This window comes from Lotus japonicus, chromosome 2 (genome assembly GCF_012489685.1).
Source record: "Lotus japonicus ecotype B-129 chromosome 2, LjGifu_v1.2".
Classification (NCBI taxonomy): Eukaryota; Viridiplantae; Streptophyta; class Magnoliopsida; order Fabales; family Fabaceae; genus Lotus; species Lotus japonicus.
In genome coordinates, this window is record NC_080042.1 from 62,930,149 (window position 1) to 62,950,329 (window position 20,181).

A 20,181-nucleotide genomic window follows, 5' to 3' on the forward strand; every position below is an offset into this window, starting at 1 on the left:
GGTGTTACAGAATGGATGCAAGGTTGGACGGAAATAACGACCGCTTTCACAAACACCAAAGAACGAAATCTGATATACACATCCTTCACTTAGCAAAGATTGGAATCGGTATATAAGAGTCTTCCTAACCGAAGCGTGAATCTTACAACCCTGAAATTCAATAAAAAGAGAACATAAGAGATTTACCGATTTAAAAAAAAAAAGAACTTAAAACATGGTGATTATGTGAAAAAAGTGATATACCTTGTCATCCATAAGAATCATGTCCATGGAAAATGGAAGCTTGGAGCCATATAAGCTCGAACTAAGCCATAAACGGTTCACCTTTGCAACAATATACCAGTTCTCCTTCGAGGCATCGATGGTGGCGAGATTATCGATTGCCATCAGAACAAAGTATATGTCAAAGCTAATAGTTGGTGGGAAATGGAAGGACTGATGAAGTTGAAGAATAACATGAGGTGATTTATATAGAAATTTCAGAATTAGGGTTACTGATCAATGCAAGTTAAAAAATGAAGGAAAATTAGGGTTACGGCTACACGGTATTTAAAATTTGCAGGAGCATTTTTTTTTTGACAAAAATTTCAATACTTATTTTTTCCAATCTTAAAATAGGAAATTCATTTACTAACATTTAATATTGACTTCATAAGAATTAAATGATTATATAAATCATGATATTTATTAAAATATTAAAAACGCACGATTCAATTATTATTAATGATTGGTTTATATTTATTTATGGAAATGAGTATTTATAGGAAACAAAGACTAAGTTTTTTTAACATCAGAGAAACGTTATTTATGAAATGAGTATTTATAGTACAAAGGCTACGTAATTATAGGAAACATCGACCATCAATGTCAATGGAATTTATAGAGAATGATAATCACACTGGTGCAATGAAAAACTGTGAAAATTTGATATTTATTTATGGAATTCTGCGAGGGAAAATTGATGGTCGTTTAATTCCGGTGGTAATTCTATTTCGAATATTCTTGACAAATGGTAATTATATTTAAACACATGGATCTGGTTTTAAAAACATCAGTTATTTGTAATTAAATAGTTGAAATAGTCAAAATGTTAATCAACCATTAATGTGCAAATTTTATGTTAGCAATTAATGAGGGGCTCAAAATAAAATAAAATATATAAATGAGAAAGTAATAGTCTAATCTCAACAAAACAAAAAATATAACCAATTTCTGCAATGTTACTATTGAGCTTCTATTTAAATAGCTTAACTGTAATAGTAAGGACTTTTCTATCTCTGCTTATTTTTCTATCTGAGCCTCTTCAAAGCCATAAAATTAACTGCTGCAGAAAAAGAATACCTGTTTTAGATACAATTGAGAAAATGTTAGAAAGATGCTTGCAATAGATAAACTGAATAATTATTTATTGCAATAACACAAGAATCACACATAATCAAGTTGTGTGATAGAAAAAATAAGTATAAGCCTAAGTCTAAAGCAATTACACCACCAAAATTTTAAATATTGAATTATTGACATATTAAAAATAGAACATAGGTCATTCCTTTCTAAAAAAATTAAAGTGACGATTTTATGTATTTTAAATCAAGATGTGGACTTTATTATATAAAATTTAAATATGTAAAGGTTATTATAGATTTGACAAATTAATTACATTATTTTGTAGGTGAATAATATTTTTTCTTTCAAGGAGTCATTCACAAAAAGAATATATGTATATTGTTCATGTGAGACCTGAGTAGTACGTGACAACCATTCGTCATTCTACATTGTTTTCCTTCAAGAATCACCATCATAGATCCAAACCAAAAACGCTGAATGTCCCAAGGTCATAATAATCATATTCCTTCCACATCAATAACATCTCCAACAACTAGTCTTGTCTCAGCGAATGGTTACGTTTCCATGCTCCAGTTATTGCCCTATATATGATCGACTATGTTTCCATTATTACTCGTATTTACCTAGAGCGCAACTTCACATGTCTCAACTTACCATGTCTCATCCAAAGTTAACAGTTCTCTGCTCGAGGGATAGACGTGGCGCTCGAAGATTTCACACCAGTACACAAGCTTACCCCTTTTCATTAGAAGATCCTATGTGCCTTCCTCATCATTGTACCTTGCACGCATCATGACATCTAGCCCCAAATTAACTTCCAATTATCAAAATCCAACCCTATAAGAGACAGGCTTCACATGGCACAAGGTACACATATTCTTCTTTATCTTCCACTTTTCACCCACATTCTAACTTGGCCATCATAGTGTTTTTACAGGTCCCCCAACCGGCGTTGCTCGACGGCAGAGAAGCCCATCTATGGCAAGAGGAACCTCCACCCATTTTCGTTCCCCTACTCAACACCCTTTTCAGTGACTTGGTTAGACTTGTCTGATCAATTGGCGTGCTCTGATGGGAACCAAACCACAATCACTGTCGGAAAACCACAAAAGGCAAGATATTGAATGCAAAAGAAAGAAAGAAGAAGTACTTGTAAGAAGATGAAAGCAACCACCGACTGCATCTGCAAAACACACGACCATCGCTCCAATGAAAAATCCGAGCTTCATAAGTAAAAACGTCAATACAGTAAAAGTACAAAGACAATTGAGAGAAATGAGCCAAAAGCATAAAAGTGCAAAAGGCAAAATAATCGCCCCTATTTATATATGAGGGTGAACACTCGGGAAACACTACTTTCCAATGTCTAAGCCTTTGTACTCCTAGGAATCCGCTACCACACATGCTCAGAGCGATGAGATTCTTGTTCCGGTAACCGATAAACACTAATTATCACCACTTGGATGATCAAATGCCCATTTATCCCAACATCCATCTCAATCGCTACATGAGTCCCCCACACGATATCCAACACCGTACGACAACATTGATCATTATAGTTCAACTTAAGTTGAAACACGACCATAATAACCAAGGTCAACACATGATGAAAGGGCCATATAATTAGCAAGTCCACATAACCTGACTGGCACGTGGCGGCCATCGGTCACTCAGCATTGTTCTCCCTCGAAAAATTACCACCGGAGGTCCAAACCACCAATACTGATTGTCCCAAGGTCATAGTTATCAAATCTGTTCCACACCAGCCATATCTCCGTGATCGGTTACACCCATGATCGGTTACGTTTCCCCACTCCAGTTACGCCCACAACCGACTACGTTTTCACGATTATTCATCTATTATTAGAGTGTAACTTAACATGTCTCGATTTACCATGTCTCATTCGAAGTTAACGATTTTCTACTCGAGGGATAAGGGCAAGCTTACCTTTGCTAGTTTAATTAAATGACGTGCGGGAAGATTGTACGGTCCTCCAATGTTGATATGTACCTCTTATGTACCCATCATGACATCCAACCTCAAACTTTGTAACCTCTGAACACAACCTTATCTATCTCCCGCTTTTTACCCATGTTCTAGCTTGGGTGTTAGTTTTTCACAGGTCCCTCACCAACATAGCTTGATGTTGGAGAAACCCTTTCAACCCGTTGAAGCACCTCTATAGTCAGAAGAATCTTCACCCATTATCGTTTCTCCCTTTCTCAATTCACACTTTCAAGTGATTTGGTTAGATTTTTTTTTTTGGTACATCAAAAAATGATTTGGTTAGACTTGTGTGATTAATATTATGCATAAAGTTTTGAATATATTATTATTATTATTATTATTATTATTATTATTATTATTATTGATCGTCCAGGCTGTGGCAGCCAACAGTAAAGTAGAATCTATCAACTCATGTCTCGTGAAGCGTCTATCCATTATTAAAATAGAAGCAAAATCTAGCCAACATGTGCGTCCTAAGTCAAAATAAAATAAAATACCATACTTAATTAATCTACTCTCACATTTTTTTAAAATATATAAGACTTGGAGCTCCGGCGCCACGTTTCGAATGGAGCATCATTCCCGTTATTATTTAATATTATTGAATAAAAATACTCCATCTTATTCGTCCATGACACTTATTTTATGTTGTAATAGTCCAAATTGATAAAATATTCTTAGAAACTAACTTGAGTTGGATTGAACCATAAGATGATTTAAGTATAACATGTTGAGTTACATTAAATTAGATCTCGAATTAAAAAAAAAATAATGAAAAAAGCTGTTGCTAAAAGAGTTAGCTTTATCCTAAAATGAATATAAATAGTTGGAGTTTTCTTTGGTGCTTCAGAAAAAAAAAAAACAAGATATAGCTGGAGGTTTGTTTTACACTGAAAATGAATAATAAGTAAACTCTTTTAAAAATAACATGATTATTAATTTATTTTTTCTTTTATTTTTAATGTATTTTTATATGTATATATTTTCTTTAGAACTTTTTAAACTTTAATTTATTTACAAGATGTCAAGACCATGAAATTGAATTGACACAATATTTATATAATAATTGTTTTTTAAAGATAAAAGTTTGGATGAGTTCAACTTTAATAACGGTCATACGCTATAATATGTCTTCGGAATCATAAATCACTTATAAGGATAAGGGATGTCAAAATTATCCATACCCGCAGCCATAAATAAAAACGCATCACGGGTAAAATTACACACAACAACTGGTATCCACAAATTCATTAAATGATTTTTTTTTACTTTTCATTTATTAATGGGGCAGGTATTGCTATTGAGTTATCCATACCTATGAATAACCACCAATATATAAAATAATTATATATAGTATAGGGGGTGTATCTTATGAGAAAGGTAATCTTATGTGAGAAAATGAGAATAAATCACGACCGTTAGATCTAACAATCAACGGTTAAGATTAAAAGAATTTAATGGTCATGTGATTGTCACATGATCACTTAAAAAAGTCACATGACTTAATGTTTTAATCTTGACCGTTGATGATTAGATCTAACGGTCGTGATTTATTCTCATTTTCTCACATAATATTACATTTCTCATAAGATACATCCTCTATGGAGATGTATCATATGAGAATGATGTTTTTATGTGAGAACATGAGAATAAATCACGACCGTCAGATCTAATCATGAACGGTCAAGATTAACACAATTTAATAATCGCATGACAACTTAAAAATGTCATGTGACTTTTTAAAAAAGTCACATGACATCATGTTTTAATCTTAACCATTCATGATTAGATCTAACAGTCATGATTTATTCTCATGTTCTCAAATAAGAACATCATTCTCATATGATATATAATAGATGTTGGGAAACAGAGGCGGTGATCAGGGATTCTGATTGCAACGTGGTGGTGGCTAGCGTGAAGGAGATGGTGGAGTTGGGTGTCTCGATGGCAGAAGCGATTGGCGTTCGCCTTGGGATGAAATTGACAATTGATCGTGGCTACCAGCTGTTGCAAGTGGAATCTCATTGTTTGCAAATAATAAATGCAATTAAGAATAGCATTCCTCAAAACTCATACTTGGGACTTATTGTGGAGGAAATAAGAAGACTTGTTGTTCTTTGGAGTTCATCTCTTTTAGTAATGTAGCTAGAAATGCTAATAAATTGGCACATGGTCTAGCCAAATTCTCTGTGCAAAACGAGGATGTTGTTTGGTCTTCAGCAGTTTTTCGTCTTGCTTCCATACTTGTACTTTGTCGGATATCCTTCCGCATATTTTTAATTGAATGATTCAATTTATCGTAAAAAAAAATAGATGTATATTATTCGGCTTGAGCTAGGTTGTGGTTCTCTTGCAAGTAAAATTGTATAATAGTAATGGTAGAATGAAGTTCTTAGATCCAATAAAAAAAATGATAAAAGAAGTATTCACATTCATTTATGGGGGCGTGAGTCGATTTTTGAAATTAATTTTAACTAGTTTTGATCTCGCGTCATGCACTGATGGAATAAGAGTACTTTTGTCGACATACATCAGACATTTTCATATTTCCTCTCTCGTTTTTTTAATATGCATATCACCGATTTAAGGTTTTTTTTTTCTAATCCTAGTTACATTCTATTTCCATTTTTTTCTACTTTGTTATGTTTTGAATCAATATACCAAAACTATTTTAATCTTCAGGGTGTATATATGAAAATATAAATACAACATTTTTTTAGTTAATTTCCAATTCAATTCTTTAAAACTATTTCATATCATTTTGAACGTAAGATATTGGTAGAGATCAGACCAGTCCAGACAAAGACCCTTTCGATATTGATAGAGACAGGGACAGATTCATAAATTTGATGTTGTGAGAGCAATGTATATATATATATATATATATATATATATATATATATAAATTCGAAACAAAAAATTAACATATACTATTAGAAGAAGAGCATTTTTTTACCAAAGGGGACACAAGTGAGAACATTTTTTTTACCAAATAGGACATAAAAATCACATACTTTTACTACTCAAATGAGAACATTTAGAAAAGTGGAACACAAGTAAGAGCCTTTTTTAGTAAATGAGTCATTAAAAACCACATACTTTTACTACTCAATTTTTTTTTCTAATTTTTTTTTTTAATATCAAGTGAGGGCACCCCTAATAGTGTTATACTTACATTCGTCCTTGGATAGATATCAATTTTTTATGGCATATTTGATATCATTTTGAACGTAAGTTATTGATAGAGATCAGATTCTTCCATTAGTGTGAATCAGATCAGATATTACATTTTTTATTTATTTTATAATATAAAAAATAACTAAATCATTTAAAAAAAAGACTTTATTACCATGTATCTTAATGGTAGAAAAATTACAATTGAGTTTTATTAGTTATTCTAATGTAATTAAATGTCAAATTAATACCGTAGTTATTTTTGAAAAAAAAAGTCATCACTGACTTTTATTAATAATTCTTATGTCATTTAAAAAACTATTAAATGTCAAATTAATACAGTAGTTATTGTTTCATAATTGACTTTTATTAATTATTCTAATATCATTAATAACTATTAAATGAAATATTGAATACTTAATTATTTTCAAAAATATGAAATTTATTAATATTTACATTACTAAAAAAAATCAAAAAATATAAATATAACATTATCTACCTACTAAAATCATAAATTATGTTGACACATAATAGTGATTTTTTTAGTACATCTAGAAAAATAAGTTACATCATTTAAGAATTGATCCCTGGACCTTACCTTCTCCAATTCATATGTCACCCGCTCCGACTATTTAAGCTATCATTTGGGACCATATAATACTGATTTAAGTCTTAAGAAATCAATCAACCACTCACATTAATCATGAAAAAAAAAACAACCGGTCAGCGAGAGTTTGGTGTTACACTGTCAACCGGTCAGCCCGTGATGAGAATCGAATCTCTTTAAATCCAACGGTTCATATTTCATCTTCAAGACCCGCCACTACATGACCGCTTTTAATTTTGTTCATTCAATTTGTTCCTCTCATTATATACATCTCTGTTTTGTTCTGTCTCTGATTCTTCTTCTGCTCTTTTTCACTCCTCAAGAACCAACCAACACTTCACTCTTCTCCTCTCCCCCTCTCTCTCTCTCTCTGCACTTGTCAAAGTTCTATTCCTAGTGAAACTGAACACAGAATTTTTTGTGGGTCACTGACTTTTTTGTACCACATGGAGAGGGATTTTCTTGGCTTCAGTTCCAAAAATGGTCCACGGAGTATCATGAAGGTGGATGAAGCCAACAGAACAAGAGACCCAGGTAGCAGTTTTGATTATTTATTTGAATAATATTTTTAGTTTCCATAAAAGAATTTTTTGTATTAGTCTTAAAGGTTAGAGCCGTTCCCCCTTTTTATCTTTGGAATCTGAGTTTATTCTATTAACTTTTTAATTTTCAATTTATTGTTTTGTGAAGGGGATCGAGAAAAAAATTAGATTTGAGATGTTTGATCTGGTGAACCATGTTAAGAATGAGAATATTTTCTACAATCAAATATATATCAATAACCATATATAAGGAAGAACATGTACCTGAAAAAATTGATAATAAAATAAGGAAGAATGAACAAAGGGAAAGAAGAATTGCATTTGGATTGGACCCATTTGTAGCAGAAAATTCCAGCTATTATTGTTGGGAGCTATGTTGGTATGATTTTGATTTTTACTTTTTAGTGGATAAGAATATCAAGAATTTAAGGTTTCCACCCATGGGTGGATATATGAATGAAGGTTATCAAGTGAAGTAGACCTGTAATTTGCAGCTAGCCTATCATACTGCATAATGATTGTTTTATTCAGATGAAGTATCTATCATACACAGTTAGACGACACTATGCAAGAAAAATCCTGTAATGGGAGCCTAGCACATCATAGTTGGGTCCATCAATTATTTAATTATGGTTTCAAAGAAAAATGAGAGATTTAGTGATTTGATAAAAAAAAAATATAGAAATACTGGCCGAAAAAAAAGTGGGTGAATATTAAATGAGTCAAAAAAAAAAATGAACGTGATTATATCAAAAATGGATTTTTTTATGTATGGTGGGTGTGGAATGGCAACTTGCAGTGAGTTTTTTTTTTTGCCTAAGTTTGTGAGAGGGTCAACTATGTAGGTCACTCATTTTTTTAAAATCGGAAGAAGTTTATACAATTTCATCATACAAATTTCATATTTTCATAATTTTTTTATAAAATTTTAATTTTTAAATAAATATTAATTTTTCATGTAACAAGTCATTTTAAATTTTAATTTTTTTACGATAAAGAGTCTAACTAGTACTACTTTAAGACATTTTTTAAATATTTTTAATCACTTAATGCAAATGATGCTTTTCTTTTGAATTAAATATTTTTACTTTAATTTCTTCCATTAGTATATTAAAGGCACTTATATATGATAATATATATATAAGTTTAAATCTGATAAAGTCAGTAATTAATAGAGTGCAACAGTTTTCCGAACAAATTTACACGTATTAAAGACTATAAAATAATTAAAGGTAGTTTGGCTAATTAGTCCTTAAAAAATCAATATTTTATTTTATTTTTAGTCTTAGAAGGGAAGGAGTGAAGGACACCTGTAATACTTTTAAATTATAAACAACAAATGCTATTTATTTTGTTGGATGGGTTAGCTACTAATTTACAATAGAAACGTGTTCTCGGTTGTCTGGTACTATTTCTTTATATTCTATTGCAAAATGTGGTCCTACTTTTTGTTGCTTTCACTGCAGTTTTAGATTGATGTGCAATATTTAAATGATTAGCATGATCCATCAGATGTTTTTTTAAATATGCATGTCTGTGTGAACGAACAATAATATAAAACGATAAAAATATGTACACATTCATATATTTATATATGATAACATGGGCATCGTGATGCATGGCCATGAGAAATAAATAACTATTTTTTATGGTATTGACTAGCTGGTTGCAATGGGGTTTGCATAAAATATATTTGCAGAAGGAAACATTTTAATAAAATAAACAAGTGACAGCATAAAATATTGCAAGATGATATAATATTACCATATAGTACAGTATTCCTTTGTGTTAAATGTTGGACTATGAATTAAATAATACTGATTCATAAGGAAATAATTTTTTCTTCTTACTTTTGGTTATTAAATTTACAATTCAAAGATGTGTTTGGCTTGAAGCTACCGACATTACAATAAACTAACAAGGTCACATGTGATGTAATTATAAAATGTGAATAATGCAAGCACTCTAGCTTCTTATGATGAAAGTGCTACAGAGCTTCTACATGCTCCTTAATAGTTTTATTGTAAAGTTTTTTTATTTTTTTCATCTTGGTTGCTGAAGTTCTTCTGAGCTATTTGAGGTGATTAGTTTCACCTTTATAATTTCTTAACTTTTTTTTTTTTATAACTTTATTTATTTTATTTATGGAGAGCTACCTCAAATTGTCTCATTCTCTATCTCACCAATAAAATTTTGAGTCAATTAAAATCCATTGTGTAAGCTTGTACCTGTCCCACTCATGTTGACATGACAATATTTTACTATGCAGACAAGAAATTGAGACACTATTTTTTTGTACATCGGAAAATAAATTGAGACACTATTTGAGTGCATATATCTTCATTTGCTAGAGTTTAAATATAGGTTGTGGGACATCATCTATCAAGTAAACCTTTATGTATTGATGGTGGTTAAATTTGCATCAGACTGAGTTTTTCTTGCTGTATTCCTTTGTCTCTATTTAGTCCACTTTGAGATCCTTGCTTGATGAGCACATTTTTCTTAGTAGTTTAGATCAAGGTCAAGACCAACATCACTCTACTAGTCTACTGTTTCACAGTTTGCAAAGCAATTAATACACTCTTTTTTATTTGGTTACTTATATCACACTAAAGAACTGAACTTCTTTTGATTTAGGTATCTATGTATGTCAATCATCTTTGTTTACTGATAGATTTTCTTTTACAATATTTTCATCACTCTTGAGGTTGATTTCGTGTTCCTTAATAATTTGCTGCAGTGATGGGTTCAGGAATGCAGTGGTCATTCTCAAACAAGGTCCCAGCCCTTCCTCATCAATTCCTGTCTTTCAAGACCACTCAGGAAGAAAGGTCCAGAAACAGTTCTATTAGTGATCCTTTAGCTTCATCTGGATATATGACCATCTCAACTAAAGATGCTTTTGACTCTAACCAGAAACCATTCTTACAGGTTTTTTTCTTCTGATCTAGCTTTTACTTCAACAAAGGGTCTAGCTAGTCTTTTGAATGTTCTATCTTCTACCTTACAATTGTTAAAACTTAAAGTTAATTTTCACTTATAAGATTTCCTAGTGGTTTATAAGTGTGACTGTCATATTTAAGTTTTTTGAAATTTTTTCTAACTGTGAATTTTTCTTCTTACTATTATGATATTTTGTAGAAAAACTTGTCCATAGGCAAACAAGCAGGGAACAACCATGGAATGACAGTTTATCCTCTGCAATGTTCTGATGTACAATCAGCTTGCCTTCAGGAACCAAGAAAATTTCCAGTTTCCAACCAATCTAAGCAAGTGAGTCCTGTTCTTCAATCTAATCTAGCTACTACTGGATTCAACATGGTCAACTCAGTAATAAAGCCACAACCTCTTGGTTCTAAATCCTCTGCCACACCTGTATCTGTTCTTCCACCAATTGGTTCCATTGTTGGCTCTACTGACTTAAGGTATCATAAATTTTAAAACATAAAAATTGTAATTTCCTTTTTTACTGAAAATACTTGCTTAAGATATTCAAGCATGGTTTGAATGGCACAACTGAGAATTTTGTTTGTTTCTAAAGGAATTGTTCCAAATCCTCTGGCACACCTGCTCAGCTAACCATTTTCTATGGTGGTTCAGTATGTGTGTTTGATGACATATCTCCTGAGAAGGTATTTCTTTGGAATACTTGCTTTAATTCTGTTAAAATTTCAAATTAATCCCTTTGTTGTTTATATTAAATATTTTTATATTTCTCTTCTGATCAGGCCAAGGCTGTCATGTTAATGGCTGGAAATGGATCTGCAGCAAATCAAACCTTGGCAGTTTCCAAAGCTAAATTGCAGACAGAAATCTCTGCTCCTTCCAAAAATGGTGGTTTCATTATAAGCCAACCCTTTCCCTCATCCTCACCACTACCAGGCCCTCTCCCAGTGACCTCTCATGCTAGTTCTCAGCCTGGGAGAGGATCTTCTGGCAACAATGAACTTCCAATGATAAGACCAGCTGGACCTTCAACTGCCCCTAATAACCATTCAAGATCTGCAGCTACAAAAATGATTCAACCAGGTACTTTTAGGCCTGGTCTCAATATTTTATAGAGAAACTGATAGAAATATAATATAAAACCATTCACGTGTCTCCCCTCAACAGCTTAAGCTTTTGGGTAGTTGGTTCATGACATGGTATCAGAGCCTCTATGCCAAATGGTATGAAAGTTTGATCCTTGTTATCTCTAATTATTCTAACCAACATTTGAATTCAGCACATAGTAGAAGAATATGTGTATAGTCCACGCTTCAAACCCAATTTGCTTTTGCTCGAGAGAGCATGTTGAAGATAAATATAAAACCATTCATTTTCTTCACCTAACAGCTTAAACTTTTAGGACAACTAATCCATGACAGAAACACTAATAACACATTCTTTGGTGCTCTTTTCAACCTAGTATTTAGTGTTGACAAAACAATGTGTGTCTGCACAGGCTAGCATTTCTCTTTTCTTTGAAAGTTAGTATCTTCTACTAGTTTATGTGAGACACAGTAATTAATACCAAAGTTTTGTTGTGTTTCCAGGAGGCTTGCCTCAGGCACGTAAAGCATCATTGGCTAGGTTTTTGGAGAAGCGAAAGGAAAGGTAATATTCTCATAAAATTTCTCTATCACTCATTTTTGAGTAAGGCATAGAAAGTTTACATGGGAAGTGTTTTCCTATGTTCTCCATTGAAGTTGTTTGGCCAATTTTGTTGGTGCCAGAGGATTGTTTTTAGCTGGAAATGCACACACATACACTAGGAATCATGTATTTGAACTTTTTTGAAGATTCTCTGTGTGTTTGGGTACCAGTTGAGTGCAATGTGAATGAACTTTTACTCAATTCATGACTTAATATCTTTTTTGTCTCGAATGAATGTTAACGCCGTTTGTACTTATATCTAAGCATAAGCCTCTATAGCATGTACTCTATTCTTTTTGTCCTAGGCTAACACATTAGGAATTTAGCATTATAGAGTTCAATATAATTCTCTTGTCTTGGAAGTTTCTGAGTCTGATGCATGCTTTTGTAATTACCAGGGTGATAAGCACATTGCCATACTTCAAGTGCAACAAGACATCACCTGAATGCAGCACTCCTGGATCAGACAGTGTTGGTTTCTCCATGGACTTCTCTGGATCATGTTCTCTACCTACCTCTAACTAGTCCTTAAGAAGAGGGTGTATGAAAGTTTAGATATATGATTTTGTAAGGTCGATTCTTTTGATCAATGGCAGAGAAATTTCTTAGGCATTTAGTTCATAATATTTTCTTTTTGAGCTTTTCATAATAATTGTTACTTTTTTGCAGTATTTTACTTCAGATCTTGGATGTTGTCATATGATATTTTTAGCTTTCATCATGTTTATAAATAATTATTTCTTTTTGTACAACAGTGAACACTCTTCAGATTCATTATTGCCGTGTAAGGCTGTTAGTGTTCAAATTATATTTAGACTTGTGTAATTGCAAGGCAGGGTTTGGTCAATGTTGAATATCTTTTCATCTGTTACATGTCTAATTACATGGCCAATTAAAAACCTTGGCTTACTTAGTTTCTTCGTATTGGTGGAAATTTTTCTTATGCTTTGCATTCATTGCCCAGAGCATAGCAGAATATGATGTAACGCATAAGTATAAAAACTTTTTATACTGTTAGTGTATTTAGATTTTTTTTTTTTTAAATCAACCTTCATTCAATTAAGAAGAAACAGAGGGTCTAGAGGTCTTTACATCATCTTGGACAAAGTCAAATAACTGTTGAGGAACCTCCTCAATCTAAACAAAATCCCCAAAAGAGAAAGACAACAATGCTAAAGCGTCGGCCACACGATTACCCGTTCGGCGGACAAAAAGTAAATCAAAGACATCAAAGTTCGGAAGTAAAAAACGACAATCCACTAAAATAGAATCTAAAATAGAGCAACCTCCAGTACGGTTCCATGCATCAAAAACCACCTTGCAATCAGTCTCAAAGACAATCCGGCGGAAACCAAGATCCTTCGCCATAATCATCGACCATCTCAAAGCTTGAGCTTCCGCCACCGAAGGGGAGATTGACCGGCCTAGGAGAGAACATGCGGCTGCAAGGACTTCCCCATGGCAGTTGCGTGCAATCAGCCCAAACCCAGTCTCACCTCCACACCGGAAAGCAGTGTAACACCCCACTTTTCGTTATTAGGTTATTTATTATTTTATCTTAATTATTATTATGCTATATGGTAATTTGATGAATTATGTGATTATAATTTAAATCACATGTGATATAGAATAAGATTTAGATAAATAAGTTTGTTAGGTTTTTGTGTGAGTAATTGAGAGTGGGGCCCATTAGTATGACTATTTAAGGGATATGAGTGAATTAGAAAGAGAGAAATCAGAATTTGAGAATTGGAGAAGTTAGCAGAGGAGAAGAAAAGAAGCGTGAAAGAGAGAAGGGGAGAAAAGAGAAGAATAAACCTAGAATTTGATCTTCAAGAGGTAAGGGTTTGAATTTATCTTGTATAATTGTAGAATAACAGAGGTTGAGTTTAACATGAAGGAACCCTCATCTTTTTTGAAAATTCAGAACTGAGAGACTGTGTTGAGTGTTAACATGTGGTGAGAAAAATTGATTTTGAGCGAAATTGAGGTTCCGGGGAAAATTGGGTTCTGTTATGTTTTGCCCGCAGATACCCTAACAGTCTGTGTTGTAGAGAGCATAACTCTCTCTACAGAATTCCAAATTGAGTGAAACCAATTTTGTATGAAAGCTAACTCATAGGGCTATGTTGGGTAATATTTTCATAATTTTTCGATTGCTGGTTCAATACCAGAATCATTTGCAAGTTTATTCTGTTTCTGCCCGCAGACACCCTAGCAGCCTGTGTTATAGAGACCATAACTCTCTCTACAGAATTCCGAATTGAGTGAAACCAATTTTGTATGAAAGCTAACTCATAGGGCTATATTGGGTAATATTATCATAATTTTTAGATTTCTGGTTCAATACCAGAATTATCTGCAAGTTCACTCTGTTTCTGCTCGCAGAAACCCTAACAGCCTGTGCTGTAGAGACCATAACTCTCTCTACAGAATTCTAAATTGGGTGAAACCAATTTTATATGAAAGCTAACGTATAAGGCTATGTTTGGTAAAATTTTCATAATTTTTGGACTGCTCATTTAGTACCAGGATTATATGCAAGTTTGCTATGTTTCTGCTTATTTCTGAGATTGATTCTGAAACTGATTCTAGTAATTGATATGAGACATTTGATGATTTTGTGTTGCTATTTTGTCAGTGGAATAGTGAATGATTTGATAATTGTATTGAAGTGTTATTTTGTGCAATTTTGGTGTGATTTCCGTTATGGAATTTGGTGAGAAAATATGTTATATATTTGGGGCTGGAGTGGTCTCAAAATTGCATGTTTTAATTTATGAGTTTTTGCACGAAATACACTTCATTTAGTCAAGAGGCAACGTGTCGGTTTTCATCGGAAAACTGAGGTTTGTCCCAGAACTGGCATGGTTCTGGAAGTCTGGAGTGGACTTCATTGGTGGTTAACTGTCTGGAGTGGACGCGGTGATACCGCTAAGGTTAACAATTGGTACCACATGCATACATTAGAGTCTCACACACTAAGTTTCACGTTTTCAGTGGTTTTATGTGTTTGGTGATTTGTTGGTGAATTGTTTTGCTGTTGTGGTAAAGTCGAATTATTATTCTTCTTTAAGCTTATAATTTTTCGAAACATTAATAAGAATTGTGAAACTGTCTTGAGAGAAAATATTATAATCACTCAGATTTTAAAGTAAAGGTGAAGAGTTTATAAAGCAGGATCTGAATTGTTTACTTGCTCTTTGTTATGTTATATTTTATACAATGTAAGTTCTTACCCTTCTGTTGGAATGATGTTCTATGCGACATCGCTCAGGTACAGGAGGTAGAGATGTGGCTCATGAGGAGTAGCTTCGGAGAGTCTTAGCTTATGTTATTATTATTATTATTATAAAATAAGTGTCTTGCTCTGTAATGTAACACTGGTTAGATATTTTACGTTACTTTTACATTTATGTTGAGAGGATTTTATAATCTCTTCTTATGGAAGTTGTTGAATAATTTTCTAAATGATGGCGATGTCGTACTGTTGACGGCCGAAGTGCTTATGAAATTCAGTTCTGAGTATGATGAATTTTATTGGAATATCATGGAAGATAAACCTATTTAAATAAGTGATTTTATGCATCTTAGGATTATCTGACTGGTTTAGAAATTTCATTGGCAGGAATAATTCATTCTTTGAAAAGCATATGAACTTATAAATTTTCAAACACAATCAGTGTTAATTTTAATGAGTTTTCGTGAAGAAGTGTAATACTCCCTTGATATGTTTTTAAACTCTGATAAACGTTTTTAAATAAAACAATGGGAAAAAAGGGGTGTTACAAGCAGCATCAAAATTCACCTTGAATGTTATACCAATAAGACTATATATGAATCTTATACCAATAAGATGTTGATCTAATAGTAGGCAAATTAAACTTGACCGTAAAAGTGAGAACACAAGTTCAATCATCAGGAATAGCTAGCCGCATAATCTATTTTCAACTTGATGAGTTTTATATGTCTTTCTTGTATCCTTCTTTCTTAAGAAATGATTGATTGTTTATTAGATAGGGAAAGTTAACAAAGTGGCTCTTTGTACTTTGTTGTTTCATCATTTTTACATGTCTTTTTTTTCTCTTTCTTTCTTAACAAGAGATAGTTTGTTTATGAGAATTGTTATTCAAACCCCCCACATCTATTTGTACCCAAAACAATTCCAAAAATACTCTTGTCGAACGCACTTTGAAAGTGCGACCCCCATCACACCAAACACACTTGTCTCACTTTCAAAGTGAGATAGGTTGCAGAAAGAAAAAAAAACTTCTAAAAACGAACGGTAACAGCATAAATTAAAGAGAGAGAGAGAGAAGATGAAGGTTTTGTTGTTGTGGTGGTGATGGTGACAGACTGACAGTGGTGGTGACGATGGTGGTGGTGGTGGAGGAAGAAAGAGGAAAGAGGTAAGAGGAGAGAGAATGTGTGGAGGAGGTGATAAATTTTTATAATTTTTTCAATTAAGAGCATTTTAGTATTTTTTCCACTTTAAGTGGGGTTGGAATAGATGTGAGAGGCATCTGAAAGATTCCCTTTGTTTATTGGATAAGGAAAGTTAACAAAGTGTCTCTATTACATTATCACGTTCCCACGGAGTTTTAAAAACTAACCTTAATGACCCTTCCATGTACCAAAGAGAAGCCAAAAATATCTCTGTAACCCATTAACAAAAGGTATATCAGTTATAGCTTTTAAATTACCGCTTTAAGTGATTAGGAATAACTTTCGAGCAGAAAGCAACATCTTTCAAAACAAGACTTGTCTCCTAGTTAAACAAGTTTTACAATTTAAACTCTTACATGGCCTAAACTTCAGTTCAAGTGATCTTGTTATTCAACATGAAATGCTTAATAAAAAAAATTAAGTTATAGAGGAACGAACACTAACTAATTTTTGTATAACATGGAGGACTAAGCCCCAATAATATAATTTACCTCTTCTAGAGACTAAAAGAGAAGTAATAAATTATAGTCATAAATTAAAAATAAGTGACGAAGATTTTTTTTTTTGGTACATTGGAAAATTAATAAAAGCGAAACAACAAAAGAAAGAAAGCAGGGGGACTAGCGCATGACTAGTCTATCCTTCAACAGGAAATACTCCAGTTCCAGAGGAGCAGTAAAAATGTCCACATAAAAATATTGTTGATTATTGTTTTTTATTATTGTTTTTAATAATATTTATTATTTTTTTTATTTATTTTAATATCTTAAAATTATAAAAGTATTGAATTATGAGTTTAATGGATATGCACTGACAGTGTAAAATAGTTTTACACAGTCATCCAATCAAAGCATGCCACATAGGAGAGATAATTACATTTGACTTTAATTTTAATTAAAAGAATAATATATTTTCTGATTTGGCGGAATTCAATTGGATGTCTGTGTAAAACTATTTTACACTGTCAGTGCATATCCATTAAACTCTTATTTAAATATTTAAACATTTTTATGAACTTAATAACTATGCATTTATTTTTTAAAAAAAAATTAACTATGCATTGTAACACAAACATCTAATCAAAGATATCGACAATTTTATCACATCAGCAAATAATTGAAATAAGAAATATCGAAAAGAAACATAACAAATCATAATTAGATATCTATGTAAAATTCTTTAAACTTTATTTTGGAATAATTATATCCGGTGGCAACTGTGTTCGACTAAAAAACATATACATCATGGTGATGTTAACTCTCCCAATGAGATTTTCCAATCCTCAAGACTCGAACTCAATATCTTACGTAAGGCAAATTGAGCATGTGCCACTTGAACCATATGTTAAAAAACTTGTGATGTGCTAACTTTAAATTCTTTAAACTGCGTACAAATTATGTCTTATTTTATTTTATTTTATTTAGGCATTTGACCTATAAATCTATCCAAAGATAAAATTATAACTAAAATTTTAATTGGGATTTAAAGTGTATTTATTTTTAAACGAATTCGGATTTAAAGCTAGGTTATGCCAATCATTTAAAAAGGTCAGTCCATAGACTCAGATCAAAATTTAACAAGTATAAGTGGTTCATACCTTGAAAGCCCAACAGATTTCTACCCGGACCCATTGAGTCCAAACTTATTAGATCCAACTTATTGACCAAAAAAGAAAGAAAAACAAAAATCTTCTATCAAGAAAATCATGTTTGGTCCGGATATGGTAAAAAATAAATATCTCGCTAATCTTGATTTTAGTGGTTCAAATGGTTACTAAACTTAATTAAGGTGCACGTTCTTTTAATTGATATATTATAATATAAATTTACACTTTACGGCAAATAAATTAATTCTTATACAAAATCATCTTATTACATAAAAAAAATTCAGCTAAGCAACTCAATTAAATGAATATGACAAGTGTTTATCGCATAAACACGTCTTAAAGGCTAATTTGAAAATTTTATTGAAATAGGTTATGAACAAATATAAGTTTTTACTCATTAGCTAATCTAAATAATTTATAAAAATAAATTCAAAACAACTTGCTTGTGAGCTATCATCTATCTATTTAAGCTCTCATAAAAACTTATATAATTGTTTATGTTATAAGATAAGCTTCAATGAGCTCTTCCAAATAAGGCTTAAATGAGTTTGAATCGTGGTATATATAATAATGGCTTAAATATGATTTTAGTCCTTATAAAACAAGACTCCTTTTATTTTAGTCCTTTCATTTCTATTTCTATTTTTTCAGTTGTAGTCCTTAATTAAAAGAAATATGGTGGCTTTAATCTTTGTCACTTACTCCTGTTACAAAAAAACTAACAAGGCTAACAAAAGTACACATAGTCAGTTGTCTCCTAACCAGTTAGACCTAAGTGGCATCATACATGGATTTTTAATCCTACATGGCTCCAACCAACGCTTAAACCTTAAATCACATCTCATTTCTTCTTCCTCGCCCAACTGCCTCTTCTCCTTTCTTCTCCCCCCTTTTTCCTCTTGTTCCTTCCTTGTTTTTCCTCCCTTCTTTGTGGTTGGATTGTGTGGTGCTCCTGCGCATGTCACGATGATTAGAGTTTGGTGGAACGGGGAGAGCTCGGTGCGAGCAGCATAGTGATGTGACATCATTCATGTTGCTTCATTAGTCAATCTGCAGTAGAGAGGTTGAAGTTGAACGAGGTCCAGGGAAGGAAGGTTTCAGTGATAGGGTTTGGACCTTGGATTAGAACCCAACAATTTTCAATTTTCATCACTTCAGTGCTAGCTAGGCTATGTTGCATGGATACCGAAATGACACTGACGCTCGAACTTTGTGTTGTTTGAGCAAATTTATATTTTCTTCAGCTCGAACACTTGAAGCCAATCCTCTTGTTGGCTAAATACTCGTGGCACACTTGAAGCAGACACCTCTTGTTGGTCGTACACTTGTGGACACTAATCGTGTTGTGGTGCTTGTGACGTGTTGTGTTCGGTGTCCGTGTTGATGCTTAATAGACGACAAGGACTAAGTCCACCCTATAAAGACTAAAACAATTTAAAATATAAAGATCAAACTAAGTGACTCCTATTTTATAACAATCTCGAATACATTTAAGCCTATAATTATTGGTAAAATTTAATAAGTATGCACATTAATATAGTACATAATATTATTTTCCGATGAAGAAAAAAAAATATAGTACCTAAGAGCATCTCCAATGCTAGTTCTTATTTGTTAGAGCATCTCCAACGCTGGTTTCTTAGACCAGGTGGAGATGCTAAGGAACCGTTTCTTATTTTTTGGCAGCGTTGGAGTTGATCTAGGTGGCAGTTTGGTTCCTTACAAACAGTGCAAAGTTCCTTCCACAAGGAACTTTGCTTTTTGGTTTCTTAGCACTAAAAAATAATTTTTTCTCTCACCAAAACCCAACTGATTTTCG

At 32.6% G+C, this 20,181-nt stretch overlaps 1 protein-coding gene and 1 long non-coding RNA gene across 7 annotated transcripts; both read left to right on the forward strand.

Moving 5' to 3' along the window:
- The first annotated feature begins 7,398 nt into the window (after positions 1–7,398).
- LOC130738771 (protein TIFY 6B-like) lies at positions 7,399–13,135 on the forward strand. Of its 6 annotated transcripts, XR_009019579.1 has the most exons (8): positions 7,399–7,667; positions 10,416–10,606; positions 10,817–11,100; positions 11,217–11,307; positions 11,404–11,704; positions 11,789–11,844; positions 12,211–12,271; positions 12,709–12,787. XR_009019579.1 is itself a non-coding variant. In XM_057590915.1 (7 exons), exons 1-7 carry the CDS (start codon positions 7,580–7,582, stop codon positions 12,833–12,835), a joined length of 1,143 nt encoding a protein of 380 aa, XP_057446898.1. In that variant the 5' UTR covers positions 7,402–7,579; the 3' UTR covers positions 12,836–13,135. The 6 variants fall into 6 exon arrangements, 5 of the variants coding, with proteins under 5 accessions (XP_057446898.1, XP_057446902.1, XP_057446901.1 ...); XM_057590915.1 differs by lacking the exon at positions 11,789–11,844 and having other exon boundaries at positions 7,402–7,667; positions 12,709–13,135; XM_057590919.1 differs by lacking the exons at positions 7,399–7,667; positions 11,789–11,844 and adding an exon at positions 9,684–9,755 and having other exon boundaries at positions 12,709–13,135.
- An 809-nt stretch (positions 13,136–13,944) lies between these two features.
- Positions 13,945–15,838, forward strand: LOC130738773 (uncharacterized). Its single transcript, XR_009019580.1, has 2 exons — positions 13,945–14,149; positions 15,588–15,838. It is a non-coding gene; the product is annotated as an uncharacterized LOC130738773 (long non-coding RNA).
- Positions 15,839–20,181: the final 4,343 nt, after the last annotated feature.

Bases quoted from the DNA above. Each gene is read 5' to 3' on its own strand.
- LOC130738771 (XM_057590915.1), top strand. From the start codon at position 7,580: ATGGAGAGGGATTTTCTTGGCTTCAGTTCCAAAAATGGTCCACGGAGT. The intron at 7,668-10,415 runs GTAGCAGTTTTG...AATTTGCTGCAG, and splicing joins CAACAGAACAAGAGACCCAG to TGATGGGTTCAGGAATGCAG. The intron at 11,705-12,210 runs GTACTTTTAGGC...TTGTGTTTCCAG, and splicing joins TACAAAAATGATTCAACCAG to GAGGCTTGCCTCAGGCACGT.